This window comes from Pelodiscus sinensis, chromosome 1 (assembly GCF_052426305.1).
Source record: "Pelodiscus sinensis isolate ZL-2025 chromosome 1, ASM5242630v1, whole genome shotgun sequence".
Classification (NCBI taxonomy): Eukaryota; Metazoa; Chordata; order Testudines; family Trionychidae; genus Pelodiscus; species Pelodiscus sinensis.
The window spans coordinates 214,392,559-214,412,336 of NC_143052.1; the positions used below are offsets into that span (position 1 = coordinate 214,392,559).

Below are 19,778 nucleotides of genomic sequence, written 5' to 3' on the forward strand. Positions count from 1 at the left end.
CTCCCAGGCCGGTTCTCACCACCCGGTTCTCCCAGGCCCCATAGTAGACACCTCTGTCTCCCTTGACATCTCCCTCCCATTTCCAACACTTCCCTCCTCCCCTCCTCTTACCTCCCAATAAACAACCAACACAGTTTTTTTTGGAACACAACGGTTCGAACTTTTTATTTACAATGGATGGGGGGGATGTAGGGTGGGAGGAGACTCTGAACTGTGAGAGGGGAGGAGGCTCTCAACTTGGATGGGGGAGCTACTACTGAGAGTGGTCGCCCCTGCAACTGCATCTGCGGGGGTGGACCTGGATCTGGGGGTCAGGCCACGTTGGGGCAGGCAGCACGGAGACATGGGCAGGAGGGGCAGAAGGAGGAGGGGGAATTGCGGGAGCACGAGGAGGAGGGGGCACTGGCATTGCTATAGGAGGGATGGTGGGTGCATGGGGCAATGCCATGCCGTAATGTACGGCATGGCCAATGTGCACGGTGAGGGTCGTGATGGCATCTGCCATGCGGACACAATGGGCCTGGAAGGGGCCCCAGGCCTGCTGGTGTCCACAGGAACCAAGGATCCCTGGGGTGGTGCCTGGCCCAGGATGCCGTGGAGCTGCTGGTAGTGGGGACAGGTGTCGGCTCCTGTCCCCTGGCCTTCGCTGGCGCAGACATAGCCCAGGCACAGCTCTTTGACCTTATCCCGGATCTGTTCGAGGGTCCGGGCTGTATGACCCTGGTCAGAGAGCACGTGGGCCATGCGGTGGAAAATGTCCACATTGTGCCAATGAGAGCGGGTGTCGTGGAGGGCCTCCTCATTGGCCCACAGGTCCAGGAAGGCCTCTATCTCCCCTGAGGGCCAGGACGGGGCGCACCGCTTCATGCCCCTTGGGGCCTCCTGCGCTGGGGGTGTAGGTTGTTTCCCCCCTCCCTCCCGGAGCGGCCATCCTGGTGGTCTGGTGGTCTGGGGAAGGCAGTAGAGCCATGTGGCAGAGCTCTGGGCAGAGGTGGCAGAAGGGCTTCTGCCTCGTGGCCTCTGCAGGCTGTGTCTGCCTTTAAGGGGGCATGGGTTACCAGGAAGTCCGGGAGCTGCCTGCAGGTACGGAGCGTCCAAGCGGCCATTAGGGCTTTTTTCCGTTTAGACTGCTTTTGTGCAAAATGTCTTGGCTGCCTGTCTATACTGGCCTCTTGTGCAAGAACACTTGTGCAAGAGGGCTTATTCCTGAACGAGAGCATCATAGTTCTTGCGCAAGAAGCACTGATTTCTTACATTAGAATGTCAGTGTTCTTGCGCAAGAACTCGCGGCCAATGTAGACAGGCAGCAAAGTTTTTGCACAAAAGCGATTGCTTTTGCGCAAAATCTTGCCAATGTAGATACAGCCATAGATTTCTATAGAATAGAGAAGAATGGTTCCCACAGGATTTCAGGTGGTCTGTGTAATGGAGACACCTAGGTATCCAACAAAGCTGAGGGTCGAAGTGGTTGGAATGAAGACAAAGCAACTGGAGCCAGCGTAATGGATGCTGTGTGTATTAGCGATTCAAAAGACACCAACATTGCTTTAAGCAGAACTAGTTGGGGAAGACAGAAGATCCCTTGCCAAGAAGGACAGCAGATAGAAGACAATGAAAGGGTAAATATTTGTCTGTTGGTGCTGAGATAGACTTGATCAGCCGGAACAATGAAAAGGGACCCAGTGAGGATGAATACACAGGTAGAATTAATAGTGCTGCCTTATACAAAAGCTGGTGAGTACCTAGATTTGCTATGTCTTGAACCAGTACCAGATCTCCTGAAAGCTATTTTAAAAGACCAAGACTTAGAGCACTTGTCAGCAACAGAATAGCTGGAGCACTTCACACCTAATGGTGAAGGTGGAAAGTGACCTCTCTCATCAGACTTGCACTTTGAATCATGGGCAGTGGGAGGGATGCTCCTCATGGACTGAATCTGCTACTTCAAGGTCAGGACTCAGTTCTGACATAGGACATCTTTCATAAGGTTAACTTGGGGGCAGAAATCCCTGTTTTTTGTCTTAGTGGGAAGGGAAGTACAAATACGGCATTTCCCTTCCTCACATGGCTATCATCAAGGCAAATCAAGCAGCTATCATTTGAATACTATAGAAATTTTGAAACACTGGCTAACTAAAGCAAATACCATGAGGATCTCCAACTCTCACCGGGGTGATAAGAAGGAACCGAGAGAAAAGTGGTAGACAGATCCATTTTATACCCTTGTCCAAGACCATTTGGAGTGGTATGTCCCATGTGACACCTTATGCTATTTTATGGGGGATTAGATAATTAGAAACATAGATAGCTGGGTTTGCGATGACAGGAAGAACTGCATGGTCACTTGCTTGCCTGGTGGAAAAGGTGTGGATCTCTCATGACATACAGCTAGATGTATGTGCACTGCTAGAGAAGAGCTGGTGGTCATGGTACATGTAGGTACCAATGACATAGGGAGATATAGGAAAGAGGTTCTGGAGGCAAATTTAGGCTTCTAGGTAAGAGATTGAAGTAAAGGACCTCCATGGTAGCATACAATATATATTTGAAAAACAGAACATGTGCTGGTGCAGGAGTGGCACTACATGTGAAAGAAAAGCCTAGAATCAAATGAAACAAACATCTTAAATGAATGCAACTGTACCACAGAATCTCTGTAGACAGTAATGCCATGCTCTAACAATGAGAAATAGCAGTAGGGATATATCTGACCAGGATGATGATAGTGACTGTGAAATGTTCAGGGAGATTAGAGAGGCTATTAAACTTTTTTTAAAAACCTCAGTAATAATGGGGGATTTCAACTATCCCCATACTGACTGAGTGCATGTCACCTTGGGATGGGATGCTGAGATAGTTTCTTGAAACCTTAGTCATAGAATCATAGGGCTGGAAAAGGCCTCAGGAGTTCATCAAGTCCAACCCCTTGCCCAAAGCAGGACTAATCCCAACTAAATCATCCCAGCCAGGGCTTGGTCAAGCTGGGACTTAAAAACCCCTAGGACTGGAGATTCCACCACCTTTGTAGGTAACCCATTGCAGCACTTCACTCTCCTAGGCTATGTCTACACTACAAGTTTTTTGTGGAAAAACGACCGTTTTTGCGCAAAAACCAGCAGAGCGTCCACATCTCAAGTGCGTTTTTGCACGAGAAAAAAATTGACAGATCAGAAAGCTTTTGCCGGTAGAGTTATTCCTCTCCCCATGAGAAATAACTCATTTTTTCACTACAGATCTTGTGCAAAAAGGCAGGTGTGGATGCTCCGGAGTGGTTTTTGCGCAAGAAATCCCTATTAGAAAAAGCATAGGTGCTCTGATGGCTATTCTGTGAATGGCCATCAGAGCTTTCTTACGCAAGAGTCTCTATGCAGTGTAGACGCTCTCTTGCGCAAAAGCACATCGCTTTTGCAATGCGATTTGAGGTCCGGACGCGCTTTTGTGCAATAAGTTCTTGTGCAAGAACCCTTCAGCAAAAGGCTTACGCAAAAACCCTGCAGTGTAGACAAAGCCCATGAGAAATAGTTTTTCCTAATATTCAGCCTAGATCTCTCCCACTGCAACTAAACTGATTGCTTCTTGGAGCAGCTAGTCCTGGAACTCTCAAAAGAAGAGGCAATCTTGATTTAGTCTTAAATGCACAGGATCTGGTTCAAGAGGTGAATTTAGCTAGACCACTTGGTAATAGTGACATCAATATAAGTAAATTTAACATCTCTGTGAAAGTGAAAAAGCACCACAGAGGCCCAACATTGTGACACTTAATTTCAGAAAAGGGGACTACACAAAAATGAGGGAAGCAGTTACAAAGGATTTAAAAGGTACAGTGACAAAAAAGTGAAATCCCTGCAAGCTGCATTGGAATTTTTAAAAGACAAACCTGAGGAACTGTCACTATTGAGGTATCATTACAGAAAGTTTAACAAATCAATAAGCTAAACAGTAATAAATCACCAGGACCAGATGGTATTCACCCAAGAAATCTGAAGGAACGCAAATATGAAGCTGCAGAACTACTAACTGAAGTTTGCAACTTACTTAAATCAGCTTCTGTACCAAAAGGCTGGAGGACAATTAAATGTGACACAAGATGTGATCCTGGCAATTGGAGGACAGTAAGCCTGACTCCAGTGCCAGGGAAACATGTTGAAACTATAGTAAAGGACAAAATTGTCAGACACATAAATGAACATAATTTGTTGGGGAAGATTCTACGTGGTTTTTGTAAAGGGAAATCATGCCTCACATGACCCCTATTTGGTACACGTGTATTATTCTTCCAATTTAACAAATGGGAATAAAGAGGCAGTTACTTGCCCAACGACAACTAGTAAATCACTGGCCCAGAATTAGGACATATGTCCTTATGACTTTAGCCCTATGCTGATCACACTAACAGCACACTGTGTTCTGAATGTTGCAGTTTTTTAAATATACAAAATAAATATAATTTATTCCATTCCTCAGCGTCACATTTTATAATGCATTAATCCAACAAAGCTTATGTTGTATGGCTGGAACTGAAGAGAAGCAGGATAATACTTTAGTATTTTAATATATTTCCTTTTGGTAACATGTGTAATACTTTAGATTAGACCAGAAATCCATCATTCCAAATAACATTAAATTGAGAAAGTGGCAGAAGTTGTCAAGACAACCAAAATTAAATTGTAAGACACCACAAATAAGACCTCTAAACATGAGTTGCTGGAGATAACACAGTAGTTGCAAACACAAAACTCTTTGGGAATCTTGCACTGTAGTGAACCTACTGTCTGAGCTAAAGATAAGTTCAGTCTCTTAGTCTAAACAAATGCTTAACTGGAGGATGTGCTCTAACCTGCCAAGAGAATCATAGCAATGAAGTAAAGAATTTTAAATGATTATGTACATATCTATCCATGTAACAATAGTGCAATCATAATGCTTTGCAATTTATTTATAAATCCATGACCTCTTCACAATGTAAACCTATCCCCTAATCTTTTTAGATGGGGCAAAGGGTATAAAACATGTATCTAATAGACAAAGATTTAAATACCACATCAACAGAAGACTGTAAGAAAAGGGTTTTGGTCAGTTTCCCTTACCCGCAGTCCATGAAAACGAGGATTGCTGTAGAAAAGCTTCATCTGCTCTGATGGAAGTGGTCCTAGCACCTTCTGAATTGTAAAAAGCTGGTCAATTTCACTTTCTCCAGGAAACAGTGGCTGCCCATCACTAAGTTCGCCAAGAATGCAGCCAACAGACCACATATCAACAGACTTCCCATAGGGGGCACTGAAAAGCAGGTACAATAATGTTCACACTAATTAACAAAATATCTTCTTGATAATCTATTTGCATTTATTAACTAACTTTTTGTTTATATTTAAATTTACTTATGCTTGGAAAAATAAATTTGATACTTGCTTCTTTAGGCTCATTTATAGAGTGGATTCACTAACTGCACTGAAGTTTGAAAAAAACAGAACTAGACTTGTCAATTACCCTTGAGAACTTTCCTTTCTCTTCTGGAAAACTCAGCAATAAAGAATATTTCCAAAGCAGAAACACAGACATTACGCTGATGTTCAAAAGTTAAGCTAACACTAACTTCTCTTGATTTTCCTGATCTACAGAGCATAGCTGAATATAATATAATTGAATCAGGTTTTTTCTTTTCCAGAACAAGGTGAGAGAATGGTAAACTTGCTACTCTGATCTGCAAGTGGACCAGAACTAAATGATCTGGAAAAGAGGGTAAACAGTGAGGTGGCAACATCTGCATATAATAGAAAATTACTCAAAATAGTTAAATCCAGATCTGATTGTGAAAAGTTACAAAAGGATCTCACTAAGTTGGGTGACAGGGCAACAAATGACACAAACATCAATACTGATAAGTACAAAGTAATGCACAGTGGAAAAATTAATTCCGACTATACATACAAAATGGTGGAATCAAAAATAGCTGTTACCACTCAAGACAAAGATCTTGGAATCACTGTGGATAAGTTCTCTTAAAATATCTGCTTAACATGCAGCAGCAGTAAAGCAAACAATATTAGGAACCATTAGACAAGGGATAAATAAGTAAACAGAAAATTTAACAATTCAACAATATAAATCCATAGGACACCCACTCCTTGAATAATGCTTGCAGCTCTGATTGCCCCATCTCAGACAAAATATAGTACAACTGGAAAACACACAGAGAAGGGCAACAAAAATATTTAAGCAGTGGTTTCCTAACCTGTGGGCCACGGACCCCTTGTGGTCTGTGATGGTATTGCAGGGGGTCCATGGAAAGTTTAAAAATAAGAATTGGGCCCACTGTTGGCCCGATCCTTACTTTCCTCCTCCCTCTCCCACCCGCTTTCTTTTCTTTTTTCTTCACCATGGGGGGGAGGTTCATCTGTGAAATTGTAATAAATTGAAAAGTGGTCCATAAACCCAAAAAGGTTGGGATCCACTGTATTGGGGTAAAGAACTGGTTCTATATGAGAAGACATTAAAAAGACTGGGACTATTTATCTTAGAAAAGAGATGACCAAGGGGCAATACAATAGAGATCTATAAAATCAAGAACCATGAAGGATAAGTGCTATTTACTCCCTCTCATAACACTGAATGAAATCAATAGGCAGCAGGCTTAAAAACCAAACAAAAGCAAGTATTTCTTCACATAAAATAGAGTCAGACAGTAGAACTCACTGCCAGAGGACATTGTGAAGGCCAAAAGTATAACTCGGTTAAAAAAGATAGGTGGTATTCCTCATGGAATGAGGTTTACCACCTAATTCGATTTAGGGGCTTTATTTCGGAATCCCGTTTCACTGCCGCGTATAGCTGCAGGCAGTTACTTCAGGCTAGTCAATTTCTAAAATGGCGATGGGCCGAGGACATGCAAATCAAGTGCGGGATATTTAAATCCCGGGCTTGATTTGTAATTCCGGTCGCCCTCATTAGCCTCCCTAGATTGATCTAGGGGGCTAGTGTAGACGTTCCCTAATATATAAAGACTTATTTTAAAAAATCCTCGTGATATATAACTAAAAAGCCGCTGTTTATTCTCTCGTAACTTTTTATTACATGCAGTATTTTCCTGGTATGCTAATACATCTTTTCTCTACAAGTTGACAAACTGGTCTTTTTCTAGTTTTGTTTAATGACAACCATTCTACATATAATGATTATGCCAATCTCACTGTGTAGAAACAGTGGGATGAATTCATTGAAAGGGTAAGGAGTTTGTCTCAGTTTTGACATATACAAGAAATTTCTACTATCTACTTATACATTTCAAGAAATGGTTCCAATAAAATGATCTATTTTTTGGTGGTGCTGAACACTTGTAATTCCTATTTAACTTATTTGGAGTTGTGTGGACTCAGTAACTCCCAGAATCAGGCCACATGGTTTCTAAAAGTCTGTATTTGTGAATATACAGCACATATAGATAATAGCATAATTTGGTCATACTGAAATGTTTTCTTCACTTTAAATAAATGAAATTTTAGCAGAAACAGAAGGTAAAAAGGACTGCAAGAGATACCTAGGGATTTCTCTTTTTTCCTTTCCCACCTTAAATATGAGGATTTTCTAAAAATTGCATCACTGCTGTATTTGAGCCCTAATAAGTATTAATGAAGTTTTCCTTGCCGTTCCCTCCATGATTCAGGGAAATATTATAATCCCCATTTTATAGACGGGCAAGAGAGAAATTAAGCAATTCTGGTAGATGTGGGGTCTCTCAGGTATTCCACTCAGAGGGGCACAAACCTAGCAAGCCCAGAGCCAGCTCTCCATTTGGGCATTTCACACGCTCTAAACCTATTAATGACTGCACCCAAGGCTACTTAAAGGTGGTGCTGACCTAGCCTCCCTCAGTTCCTTCACACTGGAATATGTATCTAGAGGTGCTAACGCAGAGTGGGTGGAGGTATGGTCATGGAATAAGTGTGAATCGCATCTTGAAGAACAATACTTACAGAAGAGACGGTTACTCACTTTGTGCAGTAACAGGTTCTTCGAGATGGTTGTCCCTGTGGGTGCTCCACCTTAGGTTTTGAGGTGCCGTAGAAGTTACAACGGCCCTTGTGGAGTGTGCACGTAACTGAAGTGGTGGCTGCTGATTAAAGCTGTCATAAGCCAGTTGCATTCAGTCTACAATCTACCTGGAAAATCTGTGCATAGATTTGGATGCCCAAGGATCTATCGGTGGAGATGAAAAGTCTGCTCATTTTACGAACTGACCTTGTCCTCCAAATAGAAGACAATTGTGTGTGCCATTTAGCTTCCTCAGCAGTGGCATGAGGCTTTGGGCAGAAAATGAGTAACACCAGAGGTTCACTAGAATGCCAGGAGGTAAGTATCTTTGGTAAGAACTTTGGATGTGGTCACAGAACCACTCTGTCCTTATGAAATATGGTGAAAGGTGGGTCAGCCATTCGAGCCCCAATTTTGCTTACCCTTCTGGCTGACGTAAGCGTGACTAACATAGCCACTTTGATTGAGAAGTGCAACATTGAACATGTGGCCATAGGCTCATGCGTAAAGTCTTGTGGTCTGAGGTTTAGGTCCCAGGCGGGGACTGGTATTCGAACAGGTGGAAATGAGTTTTGAATTCGCTTTAAGAAGCATTTAGTCATGGGGTGGGTGAATACCATTTGTCTTTGATAGATTGCTGGAACACCTTTATGGCTGCAACATGTACTTTTAACAAGCGGAGCAAGAGACCTGTATGTTGTAGGTGTAAAAGGTACTCTAATATATCATCCAGTGGAATTGTGGATGGATCTGCAGATTTTTTGCTAGCCCAGAGAGAGAATCTTCACCACTTGTATAGGAAAGATTTCCTTGTTGTGACTCTGAGACTACCTATTAAGATGTCTGACTTGATCCATAAATGTGACTTCTATTGAGAAGAGCCAGAGAGGAGCCATGTGGGGAGATGGATTCAGGATGTGACCCTCTTGGTGAGATGAGGGACTATCAGGAGCTGCCAAGGAGGTCTTATGGATATACGGAGCAGGTAAGTGAGCCTGGTCTGGCGGGGCCATGCTGGAGCAATGAGTATGACTGATGCTGTCCCTGCTCTTATTTTGTTGACCACCTGGTGAAGAGGAGGGATTTGCGGGAAAGCACATAGAAGGGGTGCATTCCAAGGTCTTGTAAAGGCATTCCCAAGAGAGCACGAGCCAATGCCTGCACAAGAACAATACTGTGGACGCTTCTTGTTCCAATAGGTTGCAAATAAGTTGATTGTTGGGAATCCTCAACGTGTGAATATCATGAGAAGTATGTTGTGGTCTATCTCTCATTCATGGTTGGAAGTGAGCTTCTTGCTGAGGGTGTCTGCCATAATCCTTGCTGAGGGTTACCTGTCCTTGCCGGAAGGTAAAAGGCTTGTATCCAGACATTGTGGTCTATGCACCGCGACCATAGATGGGCTACCTCTTTGCACAAGCTGTATAATCTGGCTCTGCCTTGCCTATTTATGTAGTACATTGTGGCTTCATTGTCCATAAAAATCTGTACAGTATTGCTCTGTATCTGTTGCAGGAAGTTCTGACATGCATATGGTACTACTCTGAGCTCGTGGGACTGCCATCGGCCTTGGACTGTGAGGGGACCTGGGTGTGCTCCTCATCCCAGGAGAGAGGTGTCCATTGTGATCATGATTGTCGGAGAACTTCTGTGGAAGGGTACCTCAGTGCACACTTTTTTTTTATCTGCCCACCAATCTAGTGAGTGTTTGATCCTGCTTGGGGGCAAAATCAGCTTGTTGATACCAGTGTAATGGGGTCTGTACACAGTTCTGTGCCAATGCTGCATTTGCCTCATATGTAATCTGGTGTGAGATACCACCGATGTGGCTGCTGCCATGTGGCCTAGAAGCTGCAGGCAAGTTCTTGTGGGAACTTGTGGGCTGGTCTGCAGCACCACAACAAGGTGCTTGATAGTTTGAAATTGGTGGTGCAGAAGACAGGCTGTTGCCTGGATGCAGTCGAGATACATGCCTATAAACTCTATTGTCTGAGCTGGTTGACTCTTGCATTTGGATAGGTTTATTTGCAGCCCCACAATTTGGAATAAGGACATGGCTTGGGAGACTGTGTTGATGGCCTCTTGGCTCGTGGTCATTCTGATCAGGCAATCATCAAGATAGGGAAATATGGATATCCCTCATTTGCAGAGGTGGGTGGCCACCACTGCAATAATTTTTTAGAAGAACCTTGTGGTCATGGAGAGTCCAAAGGGTAGCACTGTGTATAGGAAATGTGCATTGTCCTCAGGTATTTCTGGTGTGCTAGATGGATGGATACATGAAAACAGGCGTCTTAAGGTTGAGAGTAGATAACCAGTCCCCCTTCATTTAAGGCTGGTATTATCATGGTTAAGGTCACCATCTGAAGTAGAACACTCTCGTGAGATGGGTCCCTGAAAAGGCTGGGTGGAAGGAAGGGATATCAATAAAAGGAATGCAGTATCTGGCCTTCACTACATCTAGCACCCACTTTTCGGTCGTGATAGAAGACTAGTGGTGGAAGAAGGGTAGTAGATGTTGGCGGAATAGCAGATGGGATTGGGCTGTTCCAGATGAAGGGGTGATATATCGGACTCTCGACCTGACCTTCAAAACGTTTGCCTCAAGGTCAACGGCTGAGATGTGGCCGATTGGTCAGTGGCCTGTCTGTGCCTGGTTTGTCATTGTCTCTTTCTGTTGTCAAAATGCCTCAGATTGGTTGAAAGGAGAGGATTTGTATCTCTGATTAAAATACCTGTTTTGTTTGTGCTTAGCTGCAGGTATGTGTATGCCAAGTGTTTTCAAATTTGTTCTGGGTTTCTTGAGTGAGTGGAGGAAAGCGTTGGTGGTGTGAGTGAACAGCTTTGATCCCTGGAAGGGGAGACCCTCTATCCTGGTCTGCACTTCACAAGGAAACCTTGACAACTGGAGCCAGGAGGGCCTCCTCATCGCGATGGCAGTAGCGATGGATCGTGAAGCTGTATCGGATGTGTCCAGGGCAGCCTGTAGTGCCATGCAGGAGATCAGCATTCCCTCATTTATACTGGCAAAAAATCGTTCTTTTCTGTCATCTGATAAATTGTCAATAAAGAGTGAGAGTTATTTAAAGATGTGGTGGGTGTATTTTTTATGTAATTTGATATGCGGAGCTGAAGAGAAGCTGAGGAATAAGCCTTTCAACCCATGAGGTCTAAGCATTTCCACTCTATCGTATGGGATAGTGCACGTGGCGCTCAGTTTGCCCCTTTGGTTAACTGGATCCTTCCCTATCAAGTTGGGGGAAGGATGGGAAAATAAGAAATCTGTGCCCTGTAGGACCACGTTGAATTTACGGTCAAATCTCTTGTAGACATTAACTTAAATATAACACTAACTAATAACCGAAAAATATTCAAATAGTAAGCGAATGTGGAGAGCAACTGCAGTTCCAATTGATGCCGATGGCAGTAGAATAGGAACTGAAGGGACGGTTGCCACGCATGCATGGTAGCAGCACTGCACGTGCTGCCTGCACAGCCTACCGGAGGGCAGTGCTATTGTAAATCTCCGACTAGGCACGCAGCGGTGCCTCAAGACCTAAGGTAGAACACCAATAGGGACATCCTCGAAGAACTGGCTGTTACTCATTTTTTTCTTCAAGTGGTTCATATGTGTATTCTGTTTCAGTGGTTATCAAGAAGCTCAGAGCCTACCTGAATATCAACTACAAAACAATATTTCCAAAGCTTGCATAATATCTGGAAGCAGCATGATTGCATAAGCTTGAATAAAACTACGTATAGAGCTCTACAGATGTCCAAAATAGAAGTGCCTTGTAAGAAGGCTACAAAAGTAGCTCATACTCCCTTAGAACAAGCTAGCAATTTTTCCAGCGAAGCAAGATCACTTGATAACTTGCCTTATTCTGTTCTTTCTCACTGAGGAATCTGGCACAGATCACTGTCAGAAGCCAGGATACTGTGCTACAAGGATCATTAGTCTGACTAAGTATGGCCATGTGCACTACCCTTTCTTCCTGACATAGGCTGTTGTAACGCAAGCTGTAGTTCACCTAGTCTGTGCTGAAACAGTCTGGTCTTTATTCTACTGGTATAATAAACACATGGTATAATAAACAAAGGGAAGAGGAGAGGCTCAAAAAGGCTTCTTCCTAAACAGAAAGCTTGTGCTCATATCACATCTAATGCATTAAAATGCTATTTATTCCTGCAGGAGTGTGGTTTCAGAAAAAATACAGGTAAATGTATAATTTGGTTTAGATGACAGACCAATACAGGCAGTCCCCGGGTTACGTACAAGATAGGGACTGTAGGTTTGTTCTTAAGTTGAACCTGTATGTAAGTCGGAACTGGCGTCCAGATTCAGCCGCTGCTGAAACTGATCAGTTTCAACAGCGGCTGAATCTCGACGCCAGTTCTGACTTACATACAGATTCAACTTAAGAACCCCAGGCATCCCCAAGTCAGCTGCTGCTGAAACTGATCAGCGGCTGATTCCAGGAAGCCCGGGGCAGGGGCTTCCTGTAGCCAGCCACTGGTCAGTTTCAGCAGCGGCTGACTTGGGGATGCCTGGGGCAGAGCAGCTGGAGTGCTGCTGGGTTGGTCCAGTAGCGCCACCGCTCCTCGGCGCTACTGGACCAACCCAGCAGCACCCAAGCTGCTCTGCCCCAGGCGTCCTGATTCAGCCGCTGCTGAATCTGACCAGCAGTGGCTGAATCAGGATGCCTGGGGCAGAACAGCTGGGGTGCTGCCCGGTTGGTCCACTAGCGCCCAGAGCGGCGCTACGGGACCAACTGGCAGCGCCCCAGCTGCTGTACCACAGGTGTCTGGAGCAAAGCCACGGAGCACGGGGGCAGCGGGACAGCCCAGACGCGCCGTGGCTGTCCTGCTGCCCTCGGGCTCCGTGGTTTTGCTCTGCTTTGCTCCCCCTCTCCCTGGTCTGCAGGCCAGGGGGACGGGGGGGGGGGGGGGCAAAGCAGAGCCAAGCCATGGAGCGCGCGATCAGCTGACAGCCCAGACGCGTCTGGGCTGTCAGCTGGCCGGGCGCTCCACGGCTTGGCTCTGCTTTGCCCCCGCCCCCCCATCCCTCTGGTCTGCAGACCAGGGGGAGGGGGGGGGGCAAAGCAGAGCCAAGCCTCGGAGCGCGTGGGCAGCAGACAGCCCTGTCCACTGCCCACGTGTTCCGCCGCTTTGTTTCCTCTCCCTGGTCTGCTGGAGACCAGGGAGAGGAACCCCGTTCGTAACTGCGGATCCGACATAAGTCGGATCCGCATAACTCGGGGACTGCCTGTACAACTTTCATCAAAATCTTTGGATCTGGTCTTAAGGGCACTTTATCATTGATGAACTTCATGTATGAAGGGCCTGTGATCAGTACTTGAAGTTCTCCCACTGTTCCGGCTGATAGTATTGCAACAAAAAAAGAAATCCTTTGAGGAAAGTGAACGAGAGACAATTAGCTAGAGCAGTGGTTTTTAAATCTATGGTCCACAGACTATGTCTAAGATTTCCAAAAGAGGACACGCCTCCATTTGAAAATTTCAGGGTTCTGCAACGAAAAAAGGTTAAAAACCTCTGAACTAATGGCTCAAATGGCCGTCAACACTGTGTTTAAGTCCCAAATGGTAATATCATTTTTAGAGGGGTACAGGAGACACATAATACCCTGAGGAATCTAACCAGTATTGATTTACAAAATACTGACTTTCTATCAATTGAAGATGAATGGTTTTCTTGCCTGAAAACAATATGTTCAAAGTATGCGATCATATAATAGCATCAAGACACTGTATAAGAAGTCTAATCCAAAATAATAAATAAGACAATTAAATAAATTTATTAACCCATTAACAGAGTCAATGATTGATCGTCACAAAAATACTTGAATAAATGTACTGGATCATATAATATGTATATCTCATAACTATTACTTCCGGAAAGTATATTTACCCAAGCAAGAGTTCAGGTGAACGGTACCACCTGGTGGCCACATATTCTGTATAGTTTGCATTACTTCCTTCTGAGAGATTCCGAGCAAAGCCTACAAAAAATATAATTCAAAAGATTATGTCCCCACCTCAATGAAGATTTACATACCACTACTGATTATAGTATTAAAGGTCAAATCAATTTTTTGTGTTCAACCAAAAATGAAATACAAGCAAAATTCCAAGCACAGTAACCTATATAAATAAAAAAAGAGTTAGCATGACAGGTATTGGGTATTGTAGGTGCATTATGGTACAAGCTTTCCTTTCCACTTATAGTAGGGAATTTCTAGCCACTACTTATGGGGAATAAAATCATTGTGCTTATACCCAAATAAATGTGTTAGTCTTTAAGGCACCACAGGACTCCTAGTTGTTTTAAAAAATATATATATATAGGAATATGTCAACTTATGTTTTGGAGCTATATTTGATTTATAGAACAACTATGTTTAAAACCATATTTCACAGCTGCTCCAAATCACAGGTTAGAGATCTTTACACATCAATGTGCTATATAAAAACATGAATATACATTAATACACATGCTGTAGAATTTAAAATTTCCACATTGTTTATTTGTAAGGTAAAAAGAGCTTCCATCAAAAAATAAAAAGGAAACAACTTACCAAAGTCACATAACTTCAGAACATCAGAGTGGCTTATTAAAAGATTTTCTGGTTTGATATCTGAAATATCAGAGTAAGAAAAAAAAGTAAGATAGTTCCTAACATCCATTTTTAATTTTCAACTTGCTAAAAGCCATTATTTAATTGTAAAAGGATTACATTTAATACAGTGGTATAAAAAAGAGACTGTATAAGAAAATATTTGTAACCAGTACAACTAATTTTCAAAGAATCCTTTACTTTTTTCTAAACATGTAGAATTCATAGCTTCTGTATCAGTTTCTTTAAAAAAAAAATCCTCAAAAGAAACACATCAAGGCTGTGTCTAGACTGGCCAGTTTTTCCGGAAAATCAGCCGCTTTTCTGGAAAAACTTGCCAGCTGTCTACACTGGCCACTTGAATTTCCGCAAAAGCACTGACTTCAGTGCTTAAGAAATCAGTGCTTCTTGCGGAAATACTATTCTGCGCCCGTTCAGGCAAAAGTCCCATTTGCGCAAAGCTTTTGCGCAAAAGGGCCAGCGTAGACAGCTCAGATTTGTTTTCGCAAAAAAGCCCTGATCATGAAAATGGCAATTGGGGCTTTTTTGCGGAAAAGCGCGTCTAGATTGGTACGGACGCTTTTCCGCAAGAAGTGCTTTTGCGGAAAAGCATCCGTGCCAATCTAGACGTTCTGTTCCGAAAATGCTTTTAACAGAAAACTTTTCTGTTAAAAGCATTTCCGGAAAATCATGCCAATGCACAGCCGAAAAGTAAATCTGCACTTGCATTTATGCAAGAGCCCAAAATTAACTTGTGCATTTGGAGATGTTATTTAATTACCCAGTTTATTTGCAAATGTAAGATATGTAACCTCAATATTCGTACGCTTAAAATTGCCTTTGAGACCTATATTATGTTTGTCTTCTAGACATTTTTTACTCTCTAGTTTCATAAATATATTGTTTACTCAGATACAATTAGAATAGTACCTGTTGAGTACATGCAACCCCATATATCATAATTAAATTTTTACAAAATATTTAAGAAAAGTTTTCTTCCTTATATTTTGTTCAATTTCATTTAGAAGTCATTTTGTTCTCTATTTGAATTCCATTATTGAAACTATATATTTAAAAAATTCACCCTGGGGAGCCATGCAGGAAAATAAGTTTTATAAAGAAAGAACGTATTAAAATTCAGTAAAGCCACATCTTACAGTATGTGTTACAGAAATAATAAAGGGAAAATAGCAGGAAGGAAAAATGCAACTCATAATAAACATTTTCATAATTCCTTTTCCGTTGGAAATGTTTCCATTGTAATTACAATGCATTATGTAAATAGCACACTCTTGTCTCTAATAATACCAAGGAGACAGCAGCCTATTATATTATGTACAGGATTAACATAATTTTATAGTAATCTTAGGTTCCCATGCTTTTGGTGGCTTCTAGGGAGAAAATTTAGCAGTCTTGTTTGGAGGGAAGTCTATTTCTATAGGTATTTATATAGTAGTCTCTTATGTAACTTAGATGACTTCAGGTAAGCTTAATTTAAATGAAATATTTTTTCTATATCCATTTACATGTGGTTTCTTTTAAAGGACCCTTTTTGGTTAAAAATCCAAATACATTTATTATAACACAATTTTTACAAGTTGTAGCCATTTTCCCTATTGAAAGAAAATTACTGAAGGAGATTCATTTCCATGTAGAAAGTTATACACACTTACCTCTATGAACAATATCATTCTTATGACACCAGTTAATTGCTTTGATTAACTGGTAGATATAGCTTTTTACTTTTTCAGGTGGAACTCCATTTGGCATTTCTTCTAGCAACTCAAGCATATTCTAAATGTTCAAAATATAGATATTAGTTGATAAAAGTACCTTGGCCCACAATATGGTTCTAACATACTAAAATACCATAATTATGCCAGTAAATGTAGCTCTGCAAACCAGCAGTTTAACATCCAAGGAATATAATCTAGCCATATATACTATAGCCTGCTTTCATTCTAGACAAAGATCTATTGAATACCATCTTCTGTAAAGGTGATCCAAAAGCTCTTGTTAAAAGATAACTGATTAAATCCCCAGATAATTATCCAAGTTATTGATTTAAACTGCTAAACTATACAGTATGAACTCATTTTACTTACAAATAATTGCTTAGAACACAATTCCCATATATCATGTAACATGAACATTTCTCTAAAGCAGAGCATTTTACTCCATATCCTAATGGTATTTATGCCAGTGCTTCCTGAACTTTTCAGTCAGTTGTACCAGTTTCACATACTAACGCCTTGTCTACACACAAAACTTCATCACTTTAACTATAACTATATGGTATATGCTATAGGGTCTGAGAACCTCAGCCTTAAAAACTGATCTTTGAGCTAGAAAATGGAAAAAATAGTTTTGGATATTGTGTTTTCCACTGTCTACAGTTCGTGATTTTGGAATTTCACAGATTTTAACATTTACAAATGCATTTCACCTCACCTTTGGTGCACATTTTCTTTTATTCTACAATCTAGTTTTGAAGTTATTCTTAGAAGCTGTCGTAATTTATGTATGCATGATACAAAGCATACATGAAAATCAAAGTATTTTTAAAATATGATATTTCAAAGGTACTTAGATGCCTTTCAATCTATTGATAGATTTAGTCATGTAAAACTATGGGGTATGGGTTTTGTTAAAGCCATATCTAGGATATGGACAAATGAGCACAAATAGGTCTATTAAGACACTATAATGGAGTTAGACAATAGTACTGTTCAGTAGGACGCATTTTTTTAAAAAAATGGACTAATATGACAGTAACTTCCTTAGTGTTCTAATCTGGACCAGAATAGCAGTGCCAAGTGTGTGAAGCATAATCCTACAAGCTTACTGACAACATCAGCTAAGGAGATGATGGATAAAGGAGACTAGCTAAATCTGGATTTAGTGTAATCCGGATTTTAGTATTGCAGCGATAATATTCTTTAAAGGACAAAATATGCTCAATCACCAGTGTAGAGGCTAAACAGAAAGTGGCTAATTATACTTTGTTTAATTCTTCTCCCCCCATCTCACTTAAAATGGAAGAGCTGCCTATACATTTATTATGTCCTAAAATATCTGTAAAGGATCCATTTAACATATTCTGAAAACAAGAATCATTTATAAACTGCTAAGTGTAATTGAAAATAAAGATAATTACAATGTAATGATATCAAGCAAAAACTAAGCACAGTGGCTGCCCCGATGATTATATAATTTTACATCCATAGAAAGTAATGTTGGGTCACAAAAATAAATGTCCTTCCTAATACACTAAGTAAATACATAAACAAAACACGTGAAACCTACTGTATTCTCTTGATATTTATTAATAATTCAAAATATCTGATTATTAAACTACAGTTAAAATATTCATCTTTTTCATTACACTGGTCTTCTGTACTATTAGTATAGTAGTTTTAGTAATGTCAGCATTAATAAAAACATATACAATAAAGTATAAATACAACTAAATGTACAGCATCATTCATATCTTCATCTCTATTTTTATGCACGCGCGTGCACACACGCGCACACACACACAAAATTAACTTTCAGAAAACTGCATTAATCACAGTGAGCACAGGTAGATTAACACAGGAACTTTAGAATCCAGACATTAAGTCTACAGAGGACCTAATGCAGTGATTGTCAGGCAAGTGCATCACAAAATGTATGGACAAAGAACCAGAATATGCCACGCAGACTTAGTGTCACCTCACTCTAGATACTTCCGATCACATTATATGCTCACTTTCAGGTAAGGAAAGCAGGTAGTGGTAAGGAGTCTCATGAAAATTCATTCAGCAAGCACTGCACATACTGTTAGTAACAAATATTAAGGGCAGGAAGGACAATATCAGGGCAGGACTAGTTCCCAGTTGGTCCATAGCACATCAGCAGCAGGAAATCAAATTAGTTTTTAAGGAAAGAGAGCAAAGCTAAACGAAGGTTGCAGCAAAAATAAGTATCTAGGGTTTTTTTTCCCCCAATGAAAAGACACAGAAATCAGAGTCTAGAATACTGAGTTACAGCCTACTCTTGCCCAAAAGGGCTTACAAGTGAAGGACTAGACTGTTCTAGTCTGCCTCCTACACAAAGTAGATGAAGGTATAAGGAGTGCTACTATAAGGACCATGGGAGTTAGAAAGAAAATTGTGGAATGAATTCTGATGACATCAGGAATGGAAGGAACTTAAGTCAGTGATGAGGAGATTTTGTAAGTCCTTCAAATTAGTCTGTTTAAAACATTTAAAACTGTTGTCCAAAGATTATTATTTTCATGTAGAAATCTAATGAGTGACCAATCTTATTTTTAACAGCAAAAGGAGAAAGAGAAAGAAACAATAGAAACACATGGACAACAATCTATGCTCCTGTGTTGGAAAATATACTATAGAAGGGATTTCGAGGAAAACACTCAACAACCAGCGAAACTTCAAATTTAACTGGTTTATGGACCACTGGGCAAAAACAGACAACCATTCCTCAAACTGACACATAATCCAGTCTAATAATACTTGCTTGATTTTATTCTCTGCTTCACATTTATAGCATGTCTGAGGTAGACAAATAACAAGCCACTGTATTATATAACTATTACTACTTGCGTCATTTGTGTAATTTTCTTAGCAGGAGAGATAAGATATGTGCATTCCGTTTAAATTGCATTTATCTTTCTCAGTTTCCCATTTTTAGACTAAAATACCTTCATAGGCCTGCGCATGGGGTGTGCCCAGGCACATCCTAATGTCTCGGGCCAGCCAGCCAGAGCCATTTTTGCGCCCTGGGCCCCAACCGGCCCGACAGCACTGCGTGGCCCAGCAGCACCTGGGAACACCCCCGCCCAGCACAGCAGCGCCACACAGCACCCCTGAGGCTCCCAGGAGCACCTCCACCCAGCCCAGCAGCTCGGCGCGGTGCCCGAGGCTCCCAGGAGCGCCCCAGCCCAGCCCGGCAGCATGGTGCGGTGGCTCCTGAGGCGCCCCGGGGTAGGACCCGGCTGGCCTGTAGCTTGAGCCAGCTCTGACTCCAGCCCTGCAAATAGGAAGGCAGAAGCTGAAGGTAAGGTAAGAGAGGGGACGAGAGGGGAAGGGGGGAAAAAAGAGGAAGGGGTGGG

The 19,778-nt window shown here is 41.8% G+C and overlaps 1 protein-coding gene across 5 annotated transcripts in view; it reads right to left on the bottom strand.

Annotated features, from left to right (window-relative positions):
* CDKL5 (cyclin dependent kinase like 5) overlaps positions 1-19,778 on the bottom strand; it is a 162,745-nt gene that overhangs the window by 34,659 nt on the left and 108,308 nt on the right. For all 5 annotated transcript variants that reach the window (XM_075913845.2, XM_075913853.2, XM_075913860.2 and 2 more), the window contains 4 exons: positions 16,336-16,456; positions 14,624-14,683; positions 13,957-14,047; positions 5,088-5,277 (listed from right to left, as the gene is read on the bottom strand). In XM_075913845.2, the coding sequence (XP_075769960.1) occupies positions 5,088-5,277; positions 13,957-14,047; positions 14,624-14,683; positions 16,336-16,456 (462 nt within the window). The remainder of the gene's footprint in view (positions 1-5,087; positions 5,278-13,956; positions 14,048-14,623; positions 14,684-16,335; positions 16,457-19,778) is intronic.